This window comes from Sarcophilus harrisii, chromosome 2, assembly GCF_902635505.1.
Source record: "Sarcophilus harrisii chromosome 2, mSarHar1.11, whole genome shotgun sequence".
NCBI classification, from domain to species: Eukaryota; Metazoa; Chordata; class Mammalia; order Dasyuromorphia; family Dasyuridae; genus Sarcophilus; species Sarcophilus harrisii.
Window position 1 is genome coordinate 263,892,588 of NC_045427.1, and position 27,951 is coordinate 263,920,538.

The 27,951-nt window shown below is 34.9% G+C and overlaps 1 protein-coding gene across 2 annotated transcripts in view; it reads right to left on the reverse strand.

Annotated features, from left to right (window-relative positions):
- The window catches only part of ZNF106 (zinc finger protein 106), a 78,492-nt gene extending 55,475 nt beyond the window's left edge, over window positions 1-23,017 (reverse strand). Inside the window, exons 1-4 of one of the 2 annotated variants that reach the window (XM_031952154.1) lie at window positions 22,730-23,017; window positions 11,321-11,405; window positions 7,874-7,935; window positions 1,715-1,915 (exon numbers count right to left, since the gene is read on the reverse strand). In XM_031952154.1, coding sequence (XP_031808014.1) covers window positions 1,715-1,915; window positions 7,874-7,935; window positions 11,321-11,405; window positions 22,730-22,914 — 533 coding nt within the window. In that variant the 5' untranslated portion in view covers window positions 22,915-23,017. The remainder of the gene's footprint in view (window positions 1-1,714; window positions 1,916-7,873; window positions 7,936-11,320; window positions 11,406-22,729) is intronic. The other variant, XM_031952153.1, reaches the window with a different exon arrangement.
- Between the last annotated feature and the right edge of the window lie 4,934 nt (window positions 23,018-27,951).

Sequence of the window (27,951 nt, forward strand, 5' to 3'; positions counted from 1 at the left end):
AAATGTCACAGGAACATTTATTAAAATAATTTCCTAACAACATACTACTTATCTCAAATCAAATCAATAATTGTTCAGTATGATTTCTTTCTAATGATGTTCCTGAAACCTATGACCTTGCTTCAGTCAAATTAAGTCTCAAAAGAAAAAGTGTGCTATTTTGGAAAAGAAATTCACTACTATTTGGCATCAAAAAGCTTGAGTTCCATTACTCAAGTATGTGACCATAAACAAGTTAGTACGAGACAATAATTTATAGAGTAAGAATTATACAAGAAATACCTAACAAGCTATAAGAATGCTAGGAGAATCAAACTAAATAATAGAGATAAAAATATTTTTAAAAATCTGAGTTTCTGTTACTTGGATTCAACTTCATTGGTATTCAAACTCCTAAATCCAACTGAAATTTTTAAAATACTAGTGAGATAATATGGAACCAAAAGTTTTCTAAATAAAATAACTGAAACCACCTAATAGCTATTATACTATACTACCTACTAAAATATGCTTTCTTTAAATATTAGCTAAACTGCTATCTTATCTTTCTTTCCTTGGCAGTCTATCCAAATCAAATCTAATAAAAAATAATAAATAATTGGGGCAGAGATTACTTTTCCACAAATATTTGAAATAGCTATTATTCAATATTCCCAAATTAGAAATTCTGTCTCAGTATGTTTAAGATAACCACTCGCAATACTACCATTAAAACAATACTGAAAAAAAAATAAGTAGGAAAACTCATGGATAGAAAGTGCAGATGGACTGCATAAATAAACAGTTTCAAGATATCCTTCCAAAGCTAAACTAGTATAGTACTTTTTGCATACTAAAGAGCTCATGTCTTTTTAAAATATTATCTATTCACAGAAAAAAAAAACTGATGATATAAAATTATTATAGCAAAACAAAAATTAAATATGGACTTCAACTCTAAGACAGGAAGGGTGTGAGCTGCTGCTATGCAGAACTTAACAGGAAAGTCATTTGAAGGACTAAGCAACTGAGCTATATAAGAACTATGCTATTAGAGACATTTTAAGACAGTCTCCCTCAAAGGGCTGTTATAAATACTTATGACATATAAAATGGGTTTTTCCAACATGTTATATAATGAAATTCTATTTTTCTTCTGACTATAGACTAGGAAATGTCATGACTTACAATGACAAATCTCTGAACAAACCAAGTGTACAAGAAAAAGAAAAGACATTCAGTTATCATATTCTCAGAACCAATTCCACTACTTTGGCTCTCTACCTAAGGTTTAAAAAAAAAAAAAAAAAAGATAACTCAGCTATTCAAGATTTTTATAAAATGAGTAGCAATATTTTTATTGCTAAAGCCGTTGCATTTTTATCCTCAAGAATTATCCCCAGTCCTGCTTGCCCTATTAGAAGCAGCTTACTATTTATAATAAGTCTGATTTCTTTGAAAGTAAGCAATATTAACACCAAATATGTAATACTCATTGTCAATGTAAAAAATGTTACTATGACAACAAGTCAGTTTAATTTCTAGGCCAATTAGGTCAAATTTGAGAAAAGAATTCCAAGTAATGCCCCATTGCATCTATGAACAAACACAACAACCCTAAATTAAACACAGAAGCCAACACTTTTAACAAGAATGCTGCAGAATTAAAAAGTACAAAAGAATAACATTAGCACAGAGGATTTTTAAAATTCATAAAATTAAAATTCATTCTGACCGGCTTTGTTCATTTCTTTGTTTTATTAGCTGAACGAGGTCCTTGTCAAAGTATTCTTCTTCCACCTCTTCTTCTTTTCCATCTTCTTCTCTTTCCTGGGCATCAACATTATCCTTGTGTAACTGGCTGGAAATGTGTTTTGCATAAGCTGACAAGCCTACTACTGTCACCCGGCACACGCGGCATTCATGGTTACTGTCCCTAGGACAAGAAGGAGATAAGGGACATTCAATTCTTCCCACAGGCATTGCAGGTATACCAGATCCTATGTGATTTCCTCTGAAGGCACTAAGCAACTTGAATACAGCTGAACTTTAATGCCCCTTTCACCACCTTGAAATTTTTTTTAGTTTTTTTCTCTAAAAAAGCAATTTATAATGATTTTTTTCCCAACAATCAAGAGGCAATATACTTAAGAGTAATGTACAAAAGGAAAAATCTTCTTGAATTGTTGTACTCAAAATCATGTCAGAGGAAACATGGTGAAAGGGGAGGCAGGGCAGGGGGCTCAGAGCAAAAAGAAGCTGCTCTGAAGCACACCCATAGCGCCAGCTGCACTCAGAGAGCCTGGTGATAGCTGCTACATTTAATCCCTGGCTCAAAAGTATTCCTCCAGTGAAAGCAGAGGGGAGGGGAAGAGTAGGTGGCTAGAGCCAATCTCAACAGTGTAACCTAAACTGGGACAGCTGGGACCTTGCCTGGAATCTGAGGATTCTGGACCCAATAGCAAATGACAGGAGAAGCCTGCAGTTTACTGAGCTTTATTTGGGGTAGATAATACATGTGGTCTGCATTCTGCTTTGGAAGGGCTTATTTTAAAGGGGGGAAAAAAGCATTTCAACTAGAGGAAGTCAACAGCTGTGGTAAGCAAATGGTCATTCTCAAATTTCAGAGAATGCTATAGTTAAATGGCAATCAAATCTAGGTTTCAAATGTGGAAAGAATTTGGATGGAAAGCTTTAACCTGTTTTGCTTTGTTTTCTTAAAAGGACAACTAGAACCAAAAAGGAGAAAAGAGTAATAGTAGTAACAATAATCATAAAATGGCTAATTCTGTCAAGCCACTTAAATTCAAATGTGTAACCAGTTTAAGTCCAAGGGCAAAGACCAGGACTTACTGATAACTGCTTCTGGAACCTTGAATCAATTTCTTGCTTCAATTACAACAAGCTAGTTTGACTGGTGTGAGAAATACCTGGATACTCCAACCATGAATTATTATTATTTTCAGTACTTCAATATCCATTCCAGAAGAAAATCTCCTTTTATATCATCTTTCCATACTCTCAAACCTAGGGAATGTCCTGTCCCAGTAGTGTCCAATTCAAATAGAAACAGGGCCACTAAATGGTCCATAAACATCTCTCCAGGCAACATACAAACTTGGAAAACCACATATAAATTATCTGTGTTCTACTCTTTTTATTTACTTTGGTAATTATTTCCAAATTATATTTTAATCTGGATAGGAAAGGCTGGGAATTTGACACCTCTAAACCAGCTGTTCATTTCCTCTCACACCCTCTCTCTTTCCATTTTCTCCTGAATTCCTGCTCAATTCTTTACCCTTGATCTCTTTATTCCATCTTTTGAGGTTCTTGTGCTCTTTCTCTATAAAACAATGCATATCTAGTATCCTTTTCCAATGCTAGTTGCTCTCTATTTTGTCACCTGACATAACGGGGTAAGAAGAGCTGTGCTTCCCACAGCAACTTCCAGTTCCACTGTCATAAACAAGGATTCTTCATTCAATTATCAATTTATTATCCAAATCTTAGATACTATGATCTACTAGATTACAAAATTTTTCACTTTTCTGATTGGAGACGTTATGTAAAGATGAAGTTACGCTCCCAACTGCTCATGTCCCTTCAGTTGATCCTACAAGTGACGAGTACAACTGTCCTATTTTGGAAGAGCTTATCTTAAAAAGAAAAAAAGCTTCAACTTCAACCTTGACTATCCTCAGTGTCCTAACAATGTACATACCCCATTACTCCTTAACTTTACAAACATCCTTCTCCAAGCACACTTTCAATATAAATGGAGGAAGTCATCATATTGACTGGTTCAGTGGTTTACTTCCTGTTATCTCAACTCGTCTAGGTTCTCAGAACAATAATTCTGCCTCAATCAGCTTATTTTCTTAGTGATTATTCCAAAGATTCTCAAATCCCCATTTCCCCACCACCTTAATCAACAAGACAAGGAGCCCAGCCTCAATAGGCTCTCCTCAACTCCCATACTTCAAAATTCCTCCTCCAACTTTACATTTATAAAACCTTTCTTTCACTCTATAGTAAAGAGGTAGTTTTCCCTAAAAAATAAATTCTCTGGGGGCACTAGATGGCACAGTGGATAGAGTGCCAGCCCTGAAGTCAAAAGGACTCAGACACTTAACACTGTCTAGCTGGGTGACCCTGAGCAAGTCACTTAACCCCAATTGCCTCAAATTAAAAAATAAAAATAAAAAACACTAATTCTTCTATCTATGCCCTCATTTCTCTGCCTTCTTACATGCTAAACAAGCTAAAGCTGCAAAGCACTCAAGGAAAAAGGAAATATGGAGAAGAATCTAACTAACTTTGCCCTAGTTCACTTTGGGAAAATTGAAAAGTCTGAAGATTCCCAGCTCGTCCCTGAAAGCCTGGATAACATAACACCCCGTACTTGAAGAAATCAGCAATAGGACAAGCCTAGACCTTTCCTGCAAAGGGCCCTAACATCAAGTCTTAAGTCATGCTAGAAGAATACACAAACCAAAAAAGAGAATCCTATCAGCATAAAAAGTTTTATGATAACAAGAAAGCTCAAGACACAAACCTAGAAGAGAATGACTTCAAAACACCTATAAGCAAAATCTCAAAGAAAAGTATAGGGTGAAGACAAATTCAACCAGAACTCTTGGAAGAAACAAAAATATTTTAAGAATTAAAAAATTATTTTAATTAATGAAATGAGAACAATTTTTAAAAATTGAAAAAGAAATGAGAGCCATGGAAAAAAGAGCTGGAAAGAGAAATTAGTAACAGCTTATTTAGGGATGTTATGGGATAGTCTCCAGAAGTCATAATAGCTTAAAGAAACTATTTCCATGGTAGAACTACATCTGCCCAGACAGCAGCTATTTTTGGTGTGCCTGCAATGGTATTCTCTCATGGACAAAGCAGGAAATACTTAAAATTGTCATTCTTTGGTTGCTTCTTTTTTTTATGTTCCATATATAGTCCAACTCCAGTCATATTCTCAAAGTAAATAATATTACATTTTACTTCAGAAATTGAAGTGATCTATGAAGTTATCTGTGATAAGGAAGCTTATTCAAGGCTTTTAATACAACTCATTTCCTTCTTATTCACTGCTTATTTAACTCTCTGTATGACCTAATAACATTAGGGCTTTGAGAGGATACTTGTGACCTCTCAAAACTAGAATGTAAACACCTCTTCCTTGTACAGTATTTTATGATTACTTGCCTCTATATACCTTTTTATGTTTCTCTTAACTTCTGTTTCAAAAACTGATGTTTGGAAGTTGTATATTTCACCAAGAGTTCTTTTTTCCCCATAGAATTATGCTCAATTTTCCTGGATAAGTTCTAGGCTGTATGGCTCTACCTTTTACCTTCTAGAATATAATATTCCATTGGATCTGCCTCTGTTATAGTGGTAGCCACTAATTCTTATGTGATTCTAACTGTGGATCCTTAGTCCTTGAACTCTTTTTTTATGGCTGTTTGCAAATTTTCCCCCAGGCAGAAAGAGAGGGCTGTTATCTAAGATTGAGGATTAGCAAATTGGGAATGGCAGAATGTTAAATAACTCTAGTATAGAACATTTCTGTGTAGTAAATACAAAGTAAAGTAGATAGAAAGACATTAAAATAGCAGAATGTGGGAACAACGTTGGACTAGGAGACAAGTGAGGTGAAAGGCAGGAGCATACACTGAAAGTCATGACAAAGCCAAAGAAATGATTTGGTTTTATTATAAAGATATGGAATACAGAAGGATAAAGAATATAAGACTGTGTCTATAAAGATCAGAATCTTGGGGAAGATCAGACTGATAGTAGAAACTCTACAATAAGGAAAGAATAGGTATGATTCATGAGGTATCTAGAAAATAAGGGGAACTGAAAGAAAAGGACTTAATAAAAAGCTTAGCTGCCTTGAAAGATTAAGACTAAACCAGTTATTGAATGAAGAAACCTAATTTTGAATGACTCCATCATTTATTAACTATGTGATCTTAGGCAAGTTACAACTTCTAGGTTTGTTTTCTCCTTTGAAAGAATTGAGAAAAAAAATTACTGTAACCATAAAACATCATATAAATTTAAAGATTAATTATCATAACTATCACTGAAAGTCGTATAGTTAAATGTGGTAGCTGTATGTGCAATGGACAGAGTAACTGGATGTAGACTCATCTTCCCAAATTCAAATCTGGCCTCAGACACTTCCTAGCTATGTGACCCTGGGCAAATCACAATCCTGTTTGTCTCAGTTTCCTCAACTATAAAATGATCTGGAAAAGGAACTGACAAACCACTTCAGTACCTCTGTCAAAAACACCCCAAATAGGATCACAAAGAGTCAGACACTATGGAAAAAACTCAACAGCAAGAGCTACAAGAAGATGATAAGATCTAAGTAGTGATTCTATCGCTTTAACAGAACGGAATTGAAAGTTTAGGAAGTACATGGTCAGTGTAAGAAGGTTTGTCAATATCACTGTTAAAATCCCTGAAAATGGCAGGATTAAGAACTAAAATCACTGAGAAAACTGAGTAAATATCTGAAGATAGGGAGATGAGAACAACTAAGATATGGGAAAGAGATATAATCAGGAGAAAGATTTTTTAGCAATAATAGTAAATGGTCTGGAAATGACAGTTAGAATAAAGAGTTTATCGGTCTTGTTGGTCCCATAAATGCATGTTTTTGGAAAGGAAAGGGAAAGAAAGAGAGAGAGAGAGAGAGAAAGAGAGATAAAATAGCAGAAATAGACTCCAAGGGAAAGGCTTGAAAGGGAGCTAGTATTTTTTTTTTCTGAAACACAAGTCTGGGAAATGGAAAAGAAGGTACAAGAGCAAAGATGTAATATGGAATCATCTTTGATGAGTCCATTAATACCTTAATAGCATTAGTACCTTAGACATCCTAAATCAGTTCAAATTCCAGGAGCTAGGGAACTCTTCTTTCATCAGCAAAATGGGAATAAGCCCTGTAAAGATCTCTCAGGGTTGCTGTGAGGCTCAAATAATAAAGTATATAAAGTACTTGTTATTAGTTAATGTTTTATTATTATTTTATAATTATTATTACTATTACTATATGTGTTGTCCTTAACAGCGTAAACAGATCTAGGTGGATTGCAGTATAAGCTACAGCTAACTAAAAGAATTCCAAATATTTAAACAAACTACATTGATTCACTGAAAAAAGGCTTTACAATTTTTCATTCTTCCCATACTGGAAATCAGGTAATAAAAATAAACTGAATGTTCACTATATGTACAAGGTAATACACCTAAAGTAATCACTTTGGCCCTATGGGATACTCTGACTCACACTGCTAACAAGTTTCTCTCTCTTGACATTTTTCATAATGAGATCAGGAAATATAAACAAAATGTCTAAATGAGTATAACTTAATACATATCCGTTCTAACAGCTTATACAGAGATCCTGAAATCAAAAATATTCTTCCATGTTGACGTTTGAAGAATAAGACATGTTCATGTTATGGAATTTCAAACAGCTGTTCTGTTCTCTTTTGCTCCAAGTCCCAAACCCACAAATACACTATACATTAAATAAAAATGAATGACTAGTCCTATCAAATTCAACACATATTATGATATTTTGAGGAACAGTATAATCATTTCTTCTCCCTTCATCTTTCTAACTTGAAAATTGTATAAATGAATCCTTTAAATAATATTCCTAAGAGCAATTAATTAAAAGCTACATTTATCAGTCCTAGTTTTACACTAGTAGCATTCACCAGGATGTTTCTAAAAAAAGAATTTGATATGGAAATCATTCACTGCTGCTCATTTATAGACTTTAAGGAGGTCAAACTTGAAAGAAACTGATATATTTAGGAACATTTAGAGATCAAGAAATAATGGTGAAAAATTAAAGTTCTCATACCTTCCCTTCAGGTTTTCAAGTTCTCTGTGATGCAGCATGCTCCTCACATGTTCATCCATTTCCTTGAAGATTAAAGAATGTTATATTAATCTATAATAATTTATTCTAAAAAAAAATCATTCTTCTACTACTACAAGCAACAAAAGGTATATTTTCTTTTGCTGCAAAAAGGGAACAAAATCATAACACTCAAGTCAATTCACTATTATAAAATTTCTCTGGGTCATTTCCCAGATTTATAATTCATATATCGAAAGAATTTGATTTCATCAATGTATTTCCACCCACACATTAAAATACTTTTATTCCTTATGAGGTAATTTCATAATCTATTGTAAACAAACAAAAAAAATCATCAGCAATGTGGTAATGAGTCTCTCAAAAATGGACCAGACTGGTCCTTACAGAACATCTTTGTCATGGGACCTATGGATCAACCTTTTTCCAATTTGGCAGGATTTGTCTGAATTTCTAATCTGGTAGTATCCAGGGTCACCTCTAATCAGAGACGATAAATATTAAAAGTTTCAATTTTCCCCTAATAAGTAACAAAACTAATAAAAGACCACAAAGGAAAAATTATATTAAGAGGAACCAATTATAATGAAAGAAGGACTTAAGATATATAGTATTTATTTTATTTTCAAAATTTGGATTATTTGGCTTTGGTGAGTGATTTAGGAATACTGTTACTATGTGCCAAACAAACAAAAAATAATCTAAAAAATAAAAGCTTATTTTCCTATTTCTTCACAAAAAGTCAATTATAAATGCTTATGTATAATGAAAAACACATAAAATATAAGATTATTCACTGTACAAAATTTACCATAACCTTAATTATGAGCTTAAGACCTGAGGTTCCCATCCCTAGAAGTCCCAAGAACTTTTCAGGGATTCTACAAAGTCAAAACTATCCTCAAAAAATACTAAGACTTTTGCTTTCTAACACAGTATATATCTATAGTTATAACCAACATAAATAGAAGCTGTTTAGGATCCTTGATAAGTTTTTTTAAAGAGTGTGGATGCCGAGACGAAAAAGTCTGAAAACCATTGTTTTGCCATCTGGAAAAAGAGAGAAATTGTTTTGTCACATAACATTTCGATTTTCACTTGTACTGAAATCAGAAATCAAAAATAAATGTTTACAAATGTATTAAACTAATTTAAATTTGTTAGAATTTACAACTATGTCTGATTTTGACAAACTATATAAGAAATCATTAATTAAGAAAGCATACCACGGGGCCAGCTAGATGGTGCAGTGGATAGAGTACCAGCCCTAAAATCAGGAGGACCCGAGTTCAAATTTGACTTCAGACACTTAACACTTTAACACTTCTTAGCTGTGTGACCCTGGGCAAGTCACTTAACCCCAATTGCCGCAGCAAAAAAAAAAAAAAAAAAATTATAAAAAGAAAGTGCATCACATTAGCATAAAGGTAGAGTGATATAATTATGTTTTTAAAACAGTTTGAAAATATTCATGGCTCAATAAGGTACGACCACTCTCCAGAGTAGACTAGAACAACTCTCTTTTCCTTCCTTATTCCCCCCCCCAAAATGGGGTAAAAAAAATCCAATAAAAAAATCAATTTGTTATATTTTAAAAGAAAAAGAACTGAATGCAGAATAAAATGTTTTGGGCACATGCAGACACACAAGTTAGTGTGTCTAAACAATAATATTTAGCACTGTTCTGTTTTCCACTAGAGCAGGGGTCCTCAAACTTTTTAAATAGGAGGCCAGTTCATTGTCCCTCAGACTTTTGAAGGGCCCGACTATAGTAAAAACAAAAACTTTGTTTTCTGGGCCTTTAAATAAAGAAACTTCATAGCCCTGGGTGAGGGGGATAAACATCCTTAGCTGCTGCATCTGGCCTGTGGCCGTAGTTTGAGGATCCCTACTCTAGAGCTATCTTTACCTTCCCATCTAACGAATCTTAATATTTCCTCAATCTTACCCAAACACTTGTATCATTCTATTGACCTGCTTTAAATGTTCAATAGCTTGCTGTGGCCAAGGTAAATAAATTCTATCCTTCAAGTTAATTTTATAAGATCTCTGACCAAATATCAAGAAGTAAGAGCTACATTTATGTTTAGAGGTGAGAAAATGCAAAAGTGGCAATATGGTTAATATCACATCATCCCAGAATCATGAAATATAAAAACTGCAAATTTTATTTGAATCAATCTCTTCAATTTATAGATATAGAAACTTTGAAATATAAAGATAAAAAGTGATTTGTCCAAGGTCATACAAGTTAGCAAAATAAGAATGGCCTTTAAGTCAGATTTTACTTCAAATCCAAAACTATTCCAAAGGCATAAATATACCAATGTACATATCCCCGTTTATTCATCTATTTCGTTAATTCTTCCATTTCCCTGTCCTTTCATTCTACCTACCAAATTATGTATAAATATTTGTTGTTGTATTTACTGTATTATACTTATTCTAACTTTATATATTTTATTCATAATTTTTAAAATATGCATTATCTGGTTCTTGAATTACAATGGCCAGAGAATTGCCATTCAGTAATTAACCTCCTAGTGACAAGGCTGTTCCTTGGATGGCAGATACATTTGCTAAAAGGATTTAACACTCATTAATTATAACATGTAAGAGTTCAAACTTCAAGTACCTATAGTAACCTCTAAGCCAAGAGACATTTAATTCTTAATATATATATGGACAATATATGTATCTGTAAATCTATATATTCAGGTATTTATATATACATATGTATACATACACATATATATTTGTAGTAGGTATTAACAATATTAATTCTTCCATTTTATATTTAAGGAACCCAAGACTTTCTTTTAAATAGCTTTTTATATGCAAAAGATATGCATGGGTAATTTTTAAACATTGACCTTTGCAAAAACTTCTGTTTTAACTTTTCCCTTCCTTCCCTCCACCTCCTCCCCTAAATGGCAGGTAGTCCCATACACGTTAAACATATATATATATATATATATATATATATATCTTTAAAAATCTTTTTTCCCCCACAAAACTTTTATATACCTCAGTTAATTTTGCAATGATCTAGAAGAGAAGCAAGATTCATTACTAGATTGTTCTAAATTCTTCATTTAACCAGAAAATAGGAGGCTTTTTCTACTGACTCTCCAGCTAATTTTCTATCTCCCACTCTCTAAACAAACTTAATTTTAAGTTTTTTACTGTCCCTCATCATATACTATACTCTCTTGCTCACACTATCCTTCCTCTTCTTAGTTATCCTCTCTTCTATTACAAAACTAGATAATTTCCATTTCCAGGTATCAAAAGCACTTAAATGGAGAATATGTGTGTGTGTGTGTGTGTGTGTGTGTATATATATATATATATATACACACACACACACACACACACTCTGAAAATGATAAACCTCAAAAATTAAGATCCTTATTCTTTCATCATTACCTTTTTTGAGCTGTATACAGTATGACACAATATACATTTTCGTTCTCGTACCATAGTGACTGGAGCAGAAGACTTCACAACTTGCCTGCAATAAAGAAATAACCCATCAGTATTCCTTTTACATTAATGATTTTTTTTTTGAAGACTAAAGTAACATCTTATATTACCAAATACAAGACAAACCAAGTAGAGAAAAAAATTTCCTGTCTCTGAGACTCTGGCAATTCCCTCAAGTATATATTCTCCACTTCTACTCCCTCCCTGATCCAAGGGTGTCTTTACAGGAATGCCTCTCCCTCCAATTCTCCACTGTAGAGGTCCTCATTACAGTACCTCCATTTCTTTTCCCCACCACAATCCAAGTCTCCTAGGAAATGGATTTCAATAGTTCATTAAAAAGAATTAACTTCCCTTTAAGGCTTAACCTCCATTTTCCAGGCAAAAGGGAAGGAACAGTTAGCTAAAAGAATGAAATACCCTACTCTGGTTCTCATGCAACAATCCCACTACTGCCCTGACTCAGCTTAGACATCCTAATATAGGAAAGTTCAACTGTGTACTTCCATGTCCCTTTTATTTTCTTAAATAATTTCTTTGCTTTATCTTTACTTATTTATTCCCTTATTTTCAGCAATATTGTAAATTTCCTGCCATTGCTTGACAGGTTACGCTTCTCACAAAATCTTGCCTTCTGATAGAGTAGTGATGGTATGATAAAGGACTTCCTATATACTATAGTTCTAATAACATTCACTTAATCTTCAAAGAACTGAGATCACCAGTTAATTGACATGAGATGAAATCTAGTATTTTCCTGGGCAATCGAATGCTGTTTGCGGCAGTTAGGTGGCTTAGTGGATAGAGCCCCAGCCCTGATGTTGGGAGGACCCGAGTTCAAAAATGGCCTCCAATATTTAACAGGCCCCAGCTGTGTGACCCTGGGAAAGTCATTTAAGTCCAATGCCTCAGCCAAAAAAAAAAAAAAAAAAAGGCATTACATTAAGACAACTCTGAAGTTCCACTTCACACCTCTCAGACTGGGTAAGATAACATAAAAAGATAATGATAAATGTTGAAAGAGATGTGGAAAAACTGTGACATTAATGCATTATTTGTGGAGTTGTGAAATGATTTAATCATTCTGGAGAGCAATATGGAATGATGTCCAAATAACTATCAAATTATACATATCCTTTGATCTAGCAGTGTCTCTACTGGGTCTGTATCCCAAAGAGATCACAAAAAAAGGAAAAGGACTTGTGCAAAAAAAAAAAAAAAAATTTGTAGCAATTTTAAAATTTAAAAAAAAGTTTGTAGCAGCCCTTTTTGTAGTGACAAGGAACTGAAAATTGAGTGGATGCCCATCAGCTGGAGAATGGATGAACAAATTATGGTGTATGAATGTAATGGAATACTATTGTTCTATAAGAAACAATCAGCAAGCTAATTAAAGAAACGCCCAGAAAAACTTACATGAACTGATGCTGAATGAAGTGAGCAGAACCAAGAGAACACTGTACACAGTAACAAGATTATGAGATGATCAACTGTGATGGATTTGGCTTTTTGCAGTAATTCAAAGCAATTCCAACACACTTGAGATGGAAAATGCCACTCACATCCAGAGACAGAACTATGAAGACTGAAGGTGAATCAACGCATAGTATTTTCAACTTTTTTTGTTTTTTCTTTCTCATGGTTTTCCCCCCTTTTGACTTGATTTTTTTCTTGTGCAGCATGACAAATAATATGTTTAGAATTATTACATATGTTTAACCTATATTGGATTGCTTGCTGTCTTGGGGGAGAAGGAAAGAGAAGAAAAATTTGAAACACAAAGTTAAAAAAAAAAAGAATGCTGAAAACTATACATGTATTTGAAAAAACTACTATCGAAATGTTTTTAAAAAGTATTTTTTTTCCAATGAAAACAATATAGTACAAAGAGCACTAGATTTAGAATCAAGACTGGATTTAGAATCAAAAGTATATAGTTTTCAGCATTCTTTTTTTTTAATAGGTGTAGGCACCCCTACATGTGCATTCACTTTTTTTTAATATAGAGGAAACATATCCGGCCTTTCCATCTTCTACAAGATCTAATTTATTACAGCACAAAGCAGAGGCTCAATTGCCTGCTAAATGAATCACTGTGGCCCTTTGGCTAATGGAAAATTTCTAAAGTAACCCTACTAGTTTCATCTAGTTACAATGTAGCTCTATTTTACCTCGAGGGATAAAATATGCTGAAGAAATAGAAACTGCTTTAGGCCATTCTGTCTCCATCAGAATTGATGGAAGCATAAAAAAAAAAAAAAATCATTTATTCATTCAACAAGTATTTCATGATATATTAATTTCTAAATAAAATTTAACGTGGAGCCCCTAAACATGTTTTGTAAATATTGTTATAGCTATTTCAATACAATTAGTTCCTATAACATATATTAGATTGCTTAGCATCTAAGGGAGGGGAAGCGGGGAAGAAGGGGAAAATCTGAAACACAAGGCTATGCAAGGGTCAATCTTGAAAAATGCATGTTTTGAAAATAAAAAGCTTTAAAAATAAGAAAAATACAATTAGTTTCCTTCATTATTTTTTATATTTGATTTCATGTGTTTAAAAAATTCTGAGTGTCCATAGGCTTCATTAGACTTCCAAACGAGTCCATGATACCAAAAAAAAAAAAAAAAAAAAAAAAAAAAAAAGTTAAGAATACCTGATCTAGTCTAACCCCTTCATTTTACAAAGAAAATAAAGCCCAGAAAAGATCAATGACAGGTAAGTGGCAGAGCCAGAAGTTAAACATAAATCTGATTGCTATTTTAGCACAACAAAAGGATGATCATAAGCTAAAGAAAAAGTAGGCTTAAATGATATCCCAAAGGGACACTGGAAACATTAGCAGAGTGTTTGATAAGATCTGTAAACAACAATATAAGCCCAAAGATGGCTTAGAGAAACATTATTTCAAAAGCAAAAGAGAAACTTGCTATTATATTTACCAGCTATATCAAACATTACAATACTTACATGCGTATGACTAATAATATAGTGATACACAGTACACTAAAGAGAATATATTCATTTTACACTGCAGGTATGGAATGCTGCAAATTATCCAACTTGTACTGGATGATTTTGTATAGTTCTTTCTTTGCCAAATACTTTCTCCTACCTAAGACTGGCAGAGTATACAGCTGCTACTGCACTTCCACTAAAGCCATCTTGTATTTATTTTGTATTAACTTATTTGTATGCATATTAAATGTTGAATATTGCATTAAAAATGTAAAAGCCATTTTTAGCTCATGGGCCATACAAAAACAGACAGCAAGCTGGATTTGGTCCATTTGCAGATCCCTGTCCTAAGGAAATAAAGGGTATTGCATAAAACAGGGGTACATACTTTTCAAGGCTCAAAATGATGATATGTAAATGAAATAGTAAAATAACAGAAGTCCAGAATGAGACACAAATAAGGAATTTGGTTTTAAATCAAATAGTATGCAATAGAAGCTGTTTTATATATATTCTTTTGTGTTTTTTATGTTGAAATGTGTTTCATAATAAAAAAAAGAAAAATACATTTCTGAAAATGTTCTTTAATCTAGTCTCTCAAATAAGATGCCTCCTTCAAGACTCAGCTCAAGTTTCACTTTCTGCAGGTCTTCAACTCACTGTATATAACTTGTAGGTACAAGTTTTTGCACATTATCCCCACCTTCCAACTTGACTTCGATTTCCTTCACATCTTCCTTCAAATTTCACCTTCTGTAAAAAGCCTCTCCCAATATTTTCTAATGCCTTCAAGTTCCCTCTGTTGTATATCTCCTTGTGTATATATATCATGTTTGATTGTAACTGTCTTTCCCATTAGTTTGTAAACTCTATGTTCAAAAACCTGCTTTTGCCTTCCTTTGTATTCCCATGCTTAGCACTGCTTGCTTATTAAACTGTTGACTAACTATACAAATTAACAAAGAAGCATATAAAAAATAGGTGGCAAGCAAGAATATAAAATTACTATCTAGTCACATTACCAAGGTCCATTTTAGTTTAAGACTCTTAAGAATCATAAAAAGTACATATTAAAGGTAGTAAAATACAAAATATATAAAGACATCATGTGTGGGACTCCTTTGGTGCTGAGGAAATACACAACTGAAATTAACCAAGTAGTCATACTTCCTTTTAAATGTTAAAATAATCCACAGACACTAAAGATTGCCTTTCCACATATTACATTTTTCTTAGGAAGACTACTAAATTTAAAAATCCTAAAGCAGAGGGAATGTAACTGCATAAAACAAAATTGAAATGAGGTAAAATTTTTTGAAATGAAATTTACTAGAGGCCTAGTCAAATATATTTTCCTCTCCTTTCCTATCCTCATTTTTTTACCTTTTTTAAAATTTCATCAACCTTGCCATTAAAGCTCAAGCATGATTTTATTCTAAAAATAAGTTACTACTCAGCAAAATAACGTTTTGGTCATGTATACTTATTGTGTATCTAATTTATATTTTAATATATTTAACATCTATTGGTCATCCTGCCATCTAGGGGAGGGGTTGGGGGGGGTAAGAGGTAAAAAATTGGAACAAGAGGTTTGGCAATTGTTAATGCTGTAAAGTTACCCATGCATATATCCTGTAAATAAAAGGCTATTAAATTTAAAAAAAATAAAATAAAATATCAGAAAGAAAAAAAAAAGTTACTACTAAAAAATAATATTGCCTCCCAAAGCATTCTGTATCTCTCAACCTGATCTAGTCTGCATTATAACTATTTTATGTTTATGTGTATCTTGTGTTTCCCCCTAACTCCCATCCTAACCTCCATGAAGAAAAGGACCTTTCATCTCTACTGCCTCATCTAGGTTACTGAATAAGAAATGAATGTCATTGCCTACTTACAACCAAATAGGAAAGCCATTAGACATGGGTTTACCTGATAAGGAGAAATAGGTATTAGACAGAAAATGGATCTTCATGACAGCAACCAAATCAAACCTCAAAACTCTAGTTAATAGTAGTCTAAAACTAACTATCCTGAGAAACAGACAGAAGCTGGATTTGGCCCATAGATTCTAGTTTCGCCCCTATCCTAAGGAAATAAAGGGCATTCTGTCTGCCTGCTACATGCTTAGCAAAAGAGAGTTCACAGGACCAGACAAAAACACAGAGAAAAAGAAGGTTCAACTATGTCTGGGAAACAAATTTAAATGAAGCCAAAGTCCACTTGCTGGATAGGCATAGATCCCAAGAAAATCAAAGACAAAAAAAGAAAAGGTCCCATATGCACCAAAATAGTCATATCAGTACTTCTTGTGGTTGCTAAGAATCAGAAAGACAACTGGATGCATGCTGGGGAATAAGGAAATTTTGGCATAGGAACATAATATTATTCAATAGTAAAAATTTATGAATGAGGGATTTAGAGGAACACAGGAAAGCTTGTACAAATTGATACACACTGAAGAAGTTAGAACAAGGAAAACAATAGGATGACTACAATAACTTAAGGTAAAAGAATTACAATACACAATAAGTTTGTAAATAACCAATTTCTATACCAGGAGGAAAAAAAAGAAAAAAGCATCAGGCCCCCAAGATTTTGGATCCCTCCCTTATTTCCTAAGATACAGGATCATATGATTTCAGAAAGGCCTGGAGAGACTTACACGAACTGATGCTGAGTGAAATGAGCAGGACCAGGAGATTATATACTTCAACAACAATACTATATGATGACCAGTTCTGATGGACCAGGCCATCCTCAGCAACGAGATCAACCAAATCATTTCTAATGGAGCAGTAATGAACTGAACTAGCTATGCCCAGAAAAAGAACTCTGGGAGATGACTAAAAACCATTACATTGAATTCCCAATCCCTATATTTATGCACACCTGCATTTTTTATTTCCTTCACAAGCTAATTGTACAATATTTCAGAGTCTGATTCTTTTTGTACAGCAAAATAACGTTTTGGTCATGTATACTTATTGTGTATCTAGGTTATATTTTAATATATTTAACATCTACTGGTCATCCTGCCATCTAGGGGAGGGGGTGGGGGGATAAGAGGTGAAAAATTGGAACAAGAGGTTTGGCAATTGTTAATGCTGTAAAGTTACCCATGTATATATCCTGTAAATAAAAGGCTATTAAAAAAAAAAAAATTCCACCAGGCACGTACCAATTGAATAAAATTGAAAAAAAAAAAAAAAAAAAGATACAGGATCATAAATGTGCATGTGTCTGAATAAGTCCTAGCATAGGTTAGTTTTACACAACTGTTCTTTATTACAATATAATAAAGGGCTCAAGGAGATGCAGAGATTCTACATACACAAAGAAATGAATAAAATTTGAATTACTTCAAAAAATAAAGGAAAGCATTTTAAAGTTTAGAGATCTCTTTTCTTATTCCAGCAAAAATAGTTTAGCCCCAAGGAAGATAGTTCAGTCCAACTTTGGCAGGAGAAGGTCCATGGGTTGAAACAGTGAAATGATTGGTCAGTTTTTTCTTCTTTTTTTGTTTTTTAGACTGTTTTGGTTCTCCAGGAGAGAGAAGGTGTAGGGATTTAAAGTATATGTAGGCAATATAAGAACAAAAGACATCAATAACTACTTTTTTAATTAAACTTAATTAATTTTTATTTTAATTATGCTTTTTGACTAACTAGGTAATTCTACTCTTGATATTCTACTCGAAACAAAGTACAACACTAAAATTTTAAAAATTTTATAAGATAATTCCAACAAATTTTACCAATCTAGAATTTAGCTAACTGAAAGCCTAACTAAATTTAATATAGCAGTAATTAAGAAGGAAAGACTCTCATTCAGAGTTCATTAATTATTTTATACATAATTCTGATAAACTTGAATATCTGGAACAAATCATAATAGAAAAGGTTTACTGCTCAGAAGGCATACTGTCAAAAAGGAACAATCAGAAGACATTTCAGACAATACCGTGTAGTCCAATCCATACAAGAATCATCTACAAATCCAACTTCATTCTTTCCCTGAAAACCACCAGAAATCCAGTAACAGCTCCCAAGCCAACCCATTCCACTTTGGGACAATCCTAATATTGAAAAATTTTTTCTTTACTGGAAAGCAAAATCTGTCTAAAACATCTACCAGTACAATCTAGTTTTATCTTGTGGGAAGAAGCAACACAATAATCTAAACCTTCTTTCACCTAGACCTTTCAAGTATAAGACAGCAATTATGTCCTCATTAAATCTTTTCCCCCCAAGTTTTACATCCTGTTTCTTTACCTAAACTAATAAAGCACAGTCTTGAGAGCCTTCACCATTCACCTCTTCTGGCTACCCTCCAAGTTCCTGAATGTGCATCTTAAAATATGTCTGTCCAGAATGATTCAATAAGAAGGGAAGAGGTATTCAAAATAAGAATGGTGTAAAGATATAAGATATTAAGAAATATAAAAGAATGTTGATAAAATAAAAAGTAATATAATGCCCAGAAATGAACACGTAAGAAAAGATAATGCAGGACTATTATCATCAACTTAGATTTTGAACATGCCTCTCTACATTAGATTTGTATTCAAAGTAACTGAAATATAAGTTAACTTACCGCCTCAGGTTGAGGTTATTAAAAACTTCAGTGTTTTTCAGACAAACTTATTGCCACTTCCCTGGATCTTGCACTGCTCTTCAAGTTGACTATTATAAGTCAAATTTAGAATTTTACATTTATCTATACTAAATTTTCCATTGTATATTATATATATAGTCAAGAGCCCCTTGCTCTTGCCTTTTGAGACCTTTTTGGATCTTATCATCTAATCTTTAATTAACCCCCCAGCTTTTTTTCATCTACAAATCAAACTTGTAATTCACAAGAACTTCCTCATTATTAGGATAGTTAAAGAGTACATATAGATAGAGGACATAGGTATAAGTTGAATATAAACAGATGAAATCTAAAAACATAAAATTAAGGGGTGAGAGAGGAATGTACTAGGAGAAAGGGAAAGAAAGAGATAAGGTGGAAGGGTGTAAATTATTTGCCATAAAAAAGGCAAGAAAAAGCTTTTTAGAGTGGGAAGGAAGAGGGAGAGGGGAACGAGTAAACTATTCTCATCAAAAATTACATACACACTCACCTGGGTATTTTAACCTCTTATCCTGCAGAAAAGGAGAGGAGGATGAAAAAGAGGGCATATTGGGGGAAGGAGTAGTAATCAGAAGTAAAACACTTTTGAGGACGGAACAGGATGAAAGAAGAGAGAATAGCTAAAAGGGAGGGAAGGAATAGCTGTAAAGTAATTTTGAAGCAAGTTTCTGTGATAAAGTTCTCATTTCTCAAACATAAAAAAGTCAAATTTATTAACAAAATTAAGATCAAATTCCCAATTGATAAATGATCAAAAGATATGAAGTTTTCAGATTAAGTAATCAAGTTATTTATAGCTATATTTAAAAATGATACAATTCAACTGCAAATCTGATAAGCATTTAAATTGTTGACAAAAAAATCTTCCCAGAACCAAGAAAAAATCCCTAGGGCATTTTACTAAAATTTTCTTTCCAAGTTACTAATTACAAGAAAACCAAAGCAAGAAAACAAGGAAAATGATGGGAAAGCTATTTAATAAAAAAGGGAATAAAAGCATAGCTCCTAGGGTCATTTAGCATAAGGATAATTATACACACACACACAAAATCTCATAAATGCTGGCAGCAAGGCGGTTTAGTAGGTACAGCTGAGCCTTAGGCCTAATTCAAATGAAACCTCAGACATATCCCCACTCTTGACACTGGGCAAGTCACAATCTATTTGCTTCAGTTCTCTGGCCTGTAAAAAAGCAATAGTAACACCTAACTAGTGGGGTTGTAGTGAGGAGCAGATGAGATAATCAGCACTTAGCAAAGTGTCTGGCACATAGTAGGCACGATAGAGACTATTAGCTATCACTATCTATAAGCAGGCCAAAGGTATCATGTTACAAAAAGGTAAAATAACATAATAATCCATGAAAAGGCTAAATGGTTCTCATTGTTTACAATGAATTGTAAATACACTGTTTACATTAAAGAAGGCAAAAAGATAAGTAGTCCTATTTTCCATCTAGTTAAAATTAATGTCTTGAGTCCTGGTCTGCCCCAAAACAGTCTGTAGATAGATTTTAGGGGATTCATGAACTTGAATGGGAAAAAAAAAAAAAAAAAATCACACTTTTTAATAAATATAATTATATATATGCATATCTACATATGTATATATAGATATATATGTATATACACACATATATATATGATTAAATATAATTTTACAAACATTATGGAAGGATAGAAGGAAGGACTTATTAACCACTATGTGCCAGGAACTTTGGGAAGTCTTAAAAAATAAAGAAAAATGAAGGAAAAAAAACACTAATAATTCCTAGTAATGCTATATGGCAGCAAATGAGTATACTTCAATAGCCAAAAAACTAAAATTTCAAGTGATCCAAAGATCAATGGAGATATACATGGCAAGCATTGCAGTATAAAAGATATTTAGAAAAAACAAAATTGAAAAATGTAGACCACTCACTCAAGTGATCACTTGCTCAAAAGATCTAGAGGAAGGCCTCTAGCACTCTCAGTGAATTATTTAGGGAAGATTTATGAGTCAAGAATCAGAATTGGCAATATTTACCTTGATGACATCACTGACCTAGTACTACCAATCATTTATTCGTTTCCTTTCTCCCTCAAACTCTTAAGACTATTTTAGCTATCCTATCTCCTTACAAAGACTATTGTAATACAAGATATTTTTGTGTTCCATGAATGTGCTTAACTAAATAAGGGTAAATCCATACACTTGTTTTCTTCCCCATTTGTAAACTCTTGAATTTAGCAGTTAACTAAAAATGCCTGAAAATGTAATTTCCAACAATTTATTTTTATTCCCTGCAGTACAAGACTTGCAAAAAAAAAAAGATTGGCCACAAGAAAGTTTTCTACTTGTTTTATTTCCCACGGCACCCAATTAATAGACTTTTAACTACTCTGTAACATTCCATGACCTGCCAGAACTGGGAGGAAACTGGTAATTTTTATTGCTATATCTTTCCGTTTGGATGTTTTAACATAATTATAGCGTTCTGTTTTGTTTTTGTTTCATTTTCCTTTCACATAGCATTTACTATTATAAGGGTAGAAAGAACAGAACTAGAACTGGAAGGAACTTCAGAGTTCATCTAATCCAAGCCATTCACTTTACAGAAGAAATAAATATTTCCTAAGTCAAAAACAGTTTAATACTCAATCTTCATTATTTGAATGAAAAAGCATTTATGGAATGGAAAAAAACAACCTAGAAGTGCCAAGCACAGTACTAAGCACTAGAATATAAATTCAAATTACAGAGTTTACATTCAAATGGGAAAACAATAGACAGAGAATAGATAGCTCGGGAGAGGTACAAGATAGAATGCAAAGATATAGGAATCTGAGCAGGAACACAATGGTGCAAACAAACTTCCCATCCAGAAATAAAGCCCCACCACAACCTAAGAATGGAGCAAAATCAAAACTTCCACAAGGTTCCATGCTAAATCAAAAAAGAGACGACTAAAAAACTACAAAGAACTATATTTAGAGATTCATTACTTTTATCATTTCATTTCGCACGCATCTGGTCAAACCAATCAATCTCTTTTGCAAATTTTAACTTAGATGTGTTTTCTTTTATAAACTTGTCTATATTGATTTGTCGTAACAATATCGTCATTTTAATTCTTGTAATCGGTTTACTAAACCTTGATGTTTCCCCAAGAAGAATTTATGGAAACGTATTTATATGGACATTTCCGAAAATTGTGATTAAAATATTCTAAGATAAGTATGAAAGCCATATGCAAAATATTAACCAAAATTACTCCTCGAAAAACTGCATTGATTTCCAAAATAACAGCTTTGGGATCCAGATGCGAGAATAGCAACTTGGTGCATACTGCAAAGGACCTGCACCGGGAGTCCTAATTTTTGCTATCAATCTTTTAGATTCCAGGGCGCAGTAAAATGAGGGAGGTCAGAGTAGAGGACCTCTCAGGTCCCTTTCAGGGTTCAAGCTTTGATGTCATAACCCTAAAACCAGATTCCCCTCCTCTAGACTCTATGACAGGGGGAAACAGAAGGTCTCCAAAGACCTCCTGGGTTTCCAGGAGAAGCAAAAACTTGGAGTCAGAGGTTTGCTCAAAGGGGACAGTCGTCGAAAAAAATCCGAACCTCGGACTCAGGGAAGCCCGGACAGGCCCGTAAACCAGGCCCCGGCTGGGCTGATGGAGACTAGGAAGTCCCCCAAAAGGAGCAGGCCCCCCGCCCACTCCCCCAGCTAGCCCACCCGATCCGAACAGGCCCCTCAGTACTTACACTCGACTTCCTTTACTCCATCGCGCCGCCGGGGCCTTGGCGAGGAGGACCTCACCACCCCCGGCCCTGGGCTCCAGGTGGGGTCCGGTGGACCGCTCCCGGACCCTCTTTCCCCGCCGGGGCCCGCAGCTGCCGCTGCCAGCACCTCCACGCATGCGCAAGCCGCCACGCCTGCGCTCGCGCATTTGGTCACCGCTATCCTCTCACTTCGCCTACCAAGTGCAGCCGAAAGCTTTATTTAAAACCTCGAGGGCGAACAATACACAGCGAGGGGCGGGAAGAGGGAGGAGACGACTGAATGAAGAAGCGTCTACCTGAGGAAAAAAAGGAAGGAAACCTGAGGAAGGAAACGAGAGGGAAAAAGCTAGAGTTTCAGAAAAAACAGTCCTGGGAAGAGCATCCTTCCGTACAAAGAGTCGGATTTCTCTTGGCTGGAGCTTCGCTGAAGCAAAGCCAGTTGAAGCAAAACCTAGACGTCGGCGAAGTTTGTTCTCAGCACCTGCTCTGCAGCTCTCTTCCTAGTCCTCTCCTAGCGTTCCCAGACCTGACTCCGCCTCCTTCCCTTCCCCCCCAGCCCGGCTCCGGTTTTCGGCGCTTCGACGTCTTCCCGGGTCTTTTTTAGCCCCACCCCACACCTCACTCCACCTTTCCAAAAAAGAAAACCCGCGCCCAGCCTTTTTTGATCACCTTAAACTCATCCCCCTCCTCCATCTCCCATCAAATTACGTGGAATGTACATAATCTGTATTTTATAGTATTCACTGAATTGTGAGGGAGGTTGCTCGCTAGTGGATGGAGAACTTACCTTGGAGTCCATAAGAGTTGGGATAGAATTAAACCTCTGGACTCTTAAAAGTTCGTGACCTTGGGCAAGTACCAAGCAACTCTCTAAGACTAGTTGGAAATCGACTTTAATAGAACGAATTTTTTCAAAGCTAAGGTCTCGACATCAGTTAAATTACCGGACAGACCCTTTTCCTAAATTTACCTGTGAACTTGTAGTGTACCGTGTTCCCCTTACAGAAGTCTTGAAGAAACTTTTCCAATTAAAGTATCTATGACATCGCGAGTCCTCAGTATTCATCCACAACAGGAAATGCCGTTTGTATTCTGACGCCTAAGAGAGAAAGCATGCAAAAAATGATGAATTGCTTTAAAGCTTAATCACAAGACTGCAGTCTAAAGATGTCTGAAGAAGAGTAACAACAATTAAATATGCACTTGGGAAACCTAGACAGAATCAAAAATTTTCATCATTGATGATTCATAGGTTCATCAAGTATTTGTTAACTGATTACTTTTTTTAAAAGAGTTGGAGATTTTACTTCAACAACAATACTGATGATGATCAATTCTGATAGACGGGGTCTCTTTAACAATGAGATGAACCAAATCTGTTCCAATAGAGCAGTAATGAATTGAACCAGCTACACCCAGCGAAAGAACTCTGGGAGATAAACCACTACATAGAGTTCCCAATCCCTCTATTTTGTCCGCCTGCATTTTTTATTTCTTTCACAGGCTAATTGTACACTATTTCAAAGTCCGATTCTTTTTGTACAGCAAAATAACAGGACATGTATACATATATTGTATTTAACTTATACTTCAGATATTTAACATGTATTGATCAACCTGCCATCTGGGGGAAGGAGTGGGGGGAAGGAGGGGAAAAGTTGGAACAAAACGTTTTGCAATTGTCAGTGCTGAAAAATACCCATGCATCTATCTCGTAAATAAAAAGCTATAATATAATTTTTTTTTTAAAGAGTTGGAGATTTAAAGGCAAAAACAAAACAAGTTTCGTTCCACAAGAAGTTTACATTCTACTGGGGAAAAGAAGAACTCATAAAAATAAATGCAAAACGCACAGCAAATACAAAGGAATCTAGGAGAATACTGGCAGCTGAGGAATAGGATATCAGCGAAGTTCTCATATAGGAAGTGATTTTTGAGCTGAACGCTAAAACAAGCTAGGACACCTGCTTTGGAGAGACAGAGGTGAGGAAGAAGTGTTAATCTTCTTAGAAATAAGTTGTATCATCTACTAATTTAAAATGCCTCACAGTACTTTAGTTGATCACAAAGCACATGCCTTTCATGTTCCAGGTACTGTGCTATGTGTTTGGAATACAAAGACAAAAATGAAATTTGTGTGTAAACATGTGTGTACATACATATATATGTACATACACACACACTAAAATTATGAAGGCAAAGAAAAGGCAGTGCTTGAGTTGTATTGCAGGTGTTCTAAGAGTAATAAGTGAAAGGAGTATGCTTTCCAAGCAAGAGAAGAAGCCAGTGCAAAATCACAGAAAAAAAAGATGGAGACATTTATGAGAAACAATTAGTAATCTGATTTGAATAGATGGAAATTGCTTCCCTGAAAGAAGTAAATGAATAAGCTAGAAAAGTAGGTTGGGCTCAAGTTATGAAAGGTTTAAATGTCAGAGTTCATATTTGATTTTAGAAGTAATTAGGTATCACTGGAGATTATTGAGTAGAAGAGTGACATCATCAGACCAGCATTTTTGGAAAATCATTGTAGTTGTGATGTAGACAGTAGATTAGAGAGGAGAGATTTTAGACAGGGAGACCAAATAAGTTGCTCAATAGTTAAGGTAAGAGTTAATGAGCTCTCTGTTAGTGAAGAAAAGGGGCACAGTATGAGAAATGTGCAAGCAGAAATGACAAGATGTGGCAAATGATTGGATACAAGGTGACAGAGTGAGGAGTTGAGAATGTCAGTGAGGTTGTAAACCTGGATAACTGGAAAGATAGTGACACTCTTAACAGAAATAGTAAAGTTCCAAAGATGGGTTGTTTTGAAGGGTAAAATGAGTTCCATTCGTTGAGTTTGAAATACTTCTGAGATGATCAGTTCAAAACATTTAAACATCCAAAATGCAGTCAATGAAGAAAAAAGGAGATGAGTGATCAGATAAGAGAACTAAGAGAGAAACCCAGAGAAAAGAGAGAAGAGGTTGACATGAATGTACAATGAGAAATAAATACAAAATGTATACATATTGAATACAAAGTAATTTTTATATTAGTACTGACTAAATGAAAGCTGAGAGGTTGCTTTCCTAAGCTTAACTATATCTTCTTTTCTGAAGAATCTTGAATTACTCCTTCTACTCCAAGTTCTTATCTCCCTTTCCTAATTATTGTTGTTTGTCCTTCATTCTCAAAAAGTGAAGAGGTCCTGAATGATGTTTTGGATAGAGAGAAACTAAAGAAATGATCCCTGATGCAAAGAGGGAGAAGATACTGATAGAGATCAGTTTAGCTACATGGTCCCACCCTCTGGAGAAGTCTTCCAGTCTGAAATCCAAGTTATGTCAAATCTCTGAGACACACCCTCTACAGAGGTCTGCAGTAGTCTCACTTTACCATGCCTTTTTTAGAAGTCCCAGTCATATCCCTGAGATTAAATTTTCCCTACTTATGGCCATCCCATGGCACTCTGCTTCATGGTGTCTTTCTCCTTACCTCTCCTCATCCATGCCAAGTGGTATCTCCCCTAACTCCACTATGCTCTCAACCCCACTTCTCCTCCTAACTAGTTCTTTTAGGGTGCTATGTCCCTTTCAGGAAAACCTCTTTCTATGCTCTCCCAATTTTATTTCATTTACCATTCCCAGTGTCTATTATATTCCTTCATTTTGTCTGTAACCTGTTCCTCTAAATAAATCTACCTTTTGCCAAAGAGAATGGCCATGGTGAATTCTTCATATAACCCAAACCCAACTATTGGTGCCTGCCATCATTTGGTGACAAACCCTACATCATAGACCATATATCAAGAGGACCATTGGAACAAGAGGTTTGGCAATTGTTAATGGTGTAAAGTTACCCATGTATATATCCTGTAAATAAAAGGCTATTAAATTAAAAAAAAAAAAAAGAGGACCATGAACATCAGGGAGGTGATGCCATATCATGCAAGTGAATTGGGTTTTATAAAGGAAGGCTGTGCAAACTCACCTGCAGGTGACTTTGCCTCAATTTCCCCTCCAGAGGCATCTGGGTCCAGTGGAAAGATATAGATCAAGATGACAGGAAATGGCCCCGGATGGGGCCATGAAATGGGAGACTTTGGCCTTTTTTAAGTAAAGGTTTTCAACAGGTCTCAGTCTGACTGAGACCAAGTCTATTCAGTGATTATGGCTAGGTTGCAATTGAGGCAAAGAATCTCCTTTCACCTAGTCTTCCCTCTTCCCCTCCAAAAGAAATCTAAATAAATAAAGGAAGGATTCTATGAGTGAAGCTGATCTGGAAGCTGGAATTGGTTAATTGGAAGACTCTTTTTTCCTTCCTTCCTTTTTTTCTTTCTTCCTTCTCTCCTTCCCTCTTGTGTCCATATAGGATATCATACCCTTACCTACAGATGCTCTTAAAAGCATTTTTTCCCTCTCTTTTACATCTCAGAATCCTCCCAAGATATCTTGGGGTTGGCTAGATTTCTTGCATAAGAATCAGGACTTAAACCAAAACCAATCTGTTTCTAATTGGCCATCTGTTTCTAATTTTTCCTTTCTTACTCCTTCCATCTTCTGGTTCAAACTAATTTGACTACCATATGATGACACAATTTTTTTGGGACTACCCTTTCTAAGACTGATTGCATATTTACTCATTCTGATGACTCACTAGTCAAGGTAGGGAACTTGGACAACTTTCTCTCTATTGCCACTTCCAAATTCTCTTCTTACTACTATCTTTGGTTTAATTCTATCCCAACTCTTATGGACTCCAAGGTAAGTTCTCCATCCACTAGCGAGCAACCTCCCTCACAATTCAGTGAATACTATAAAATACAGATTATGTACATTCCACGTAATTTGATGGGAGATGGAGGAGGGGGATGAGTTTAAGGTGATCAAAAAAGGCTGGGCGCGGGTTTTCTTTTTTGGAAAGGTGGAGTGAGGTGTGGGGTGGGGCTAAAAAAGACCCGGGAAGACGTCGAAGCGCCGAAAACCGGAGCCAGGCTGGGGGGGAAGGGAAGGAGGCGGAGTCAGGTCTGGGAACGCTAGGAGAGTCCTCATGAAATTCAATTTGGTCATTGTTTTGGGATCTGATTGACTCAGATTGTTTTAGACCCTGAGGGTCTTCGCCTCCCCAGCCTGAACTGAAAGGCAGTGAAAGGACTCCACTCTTATGTCAGAACTCTATTGACTTTGAAAATCTGTTTAATTTCTTCACTTAATGCTAAG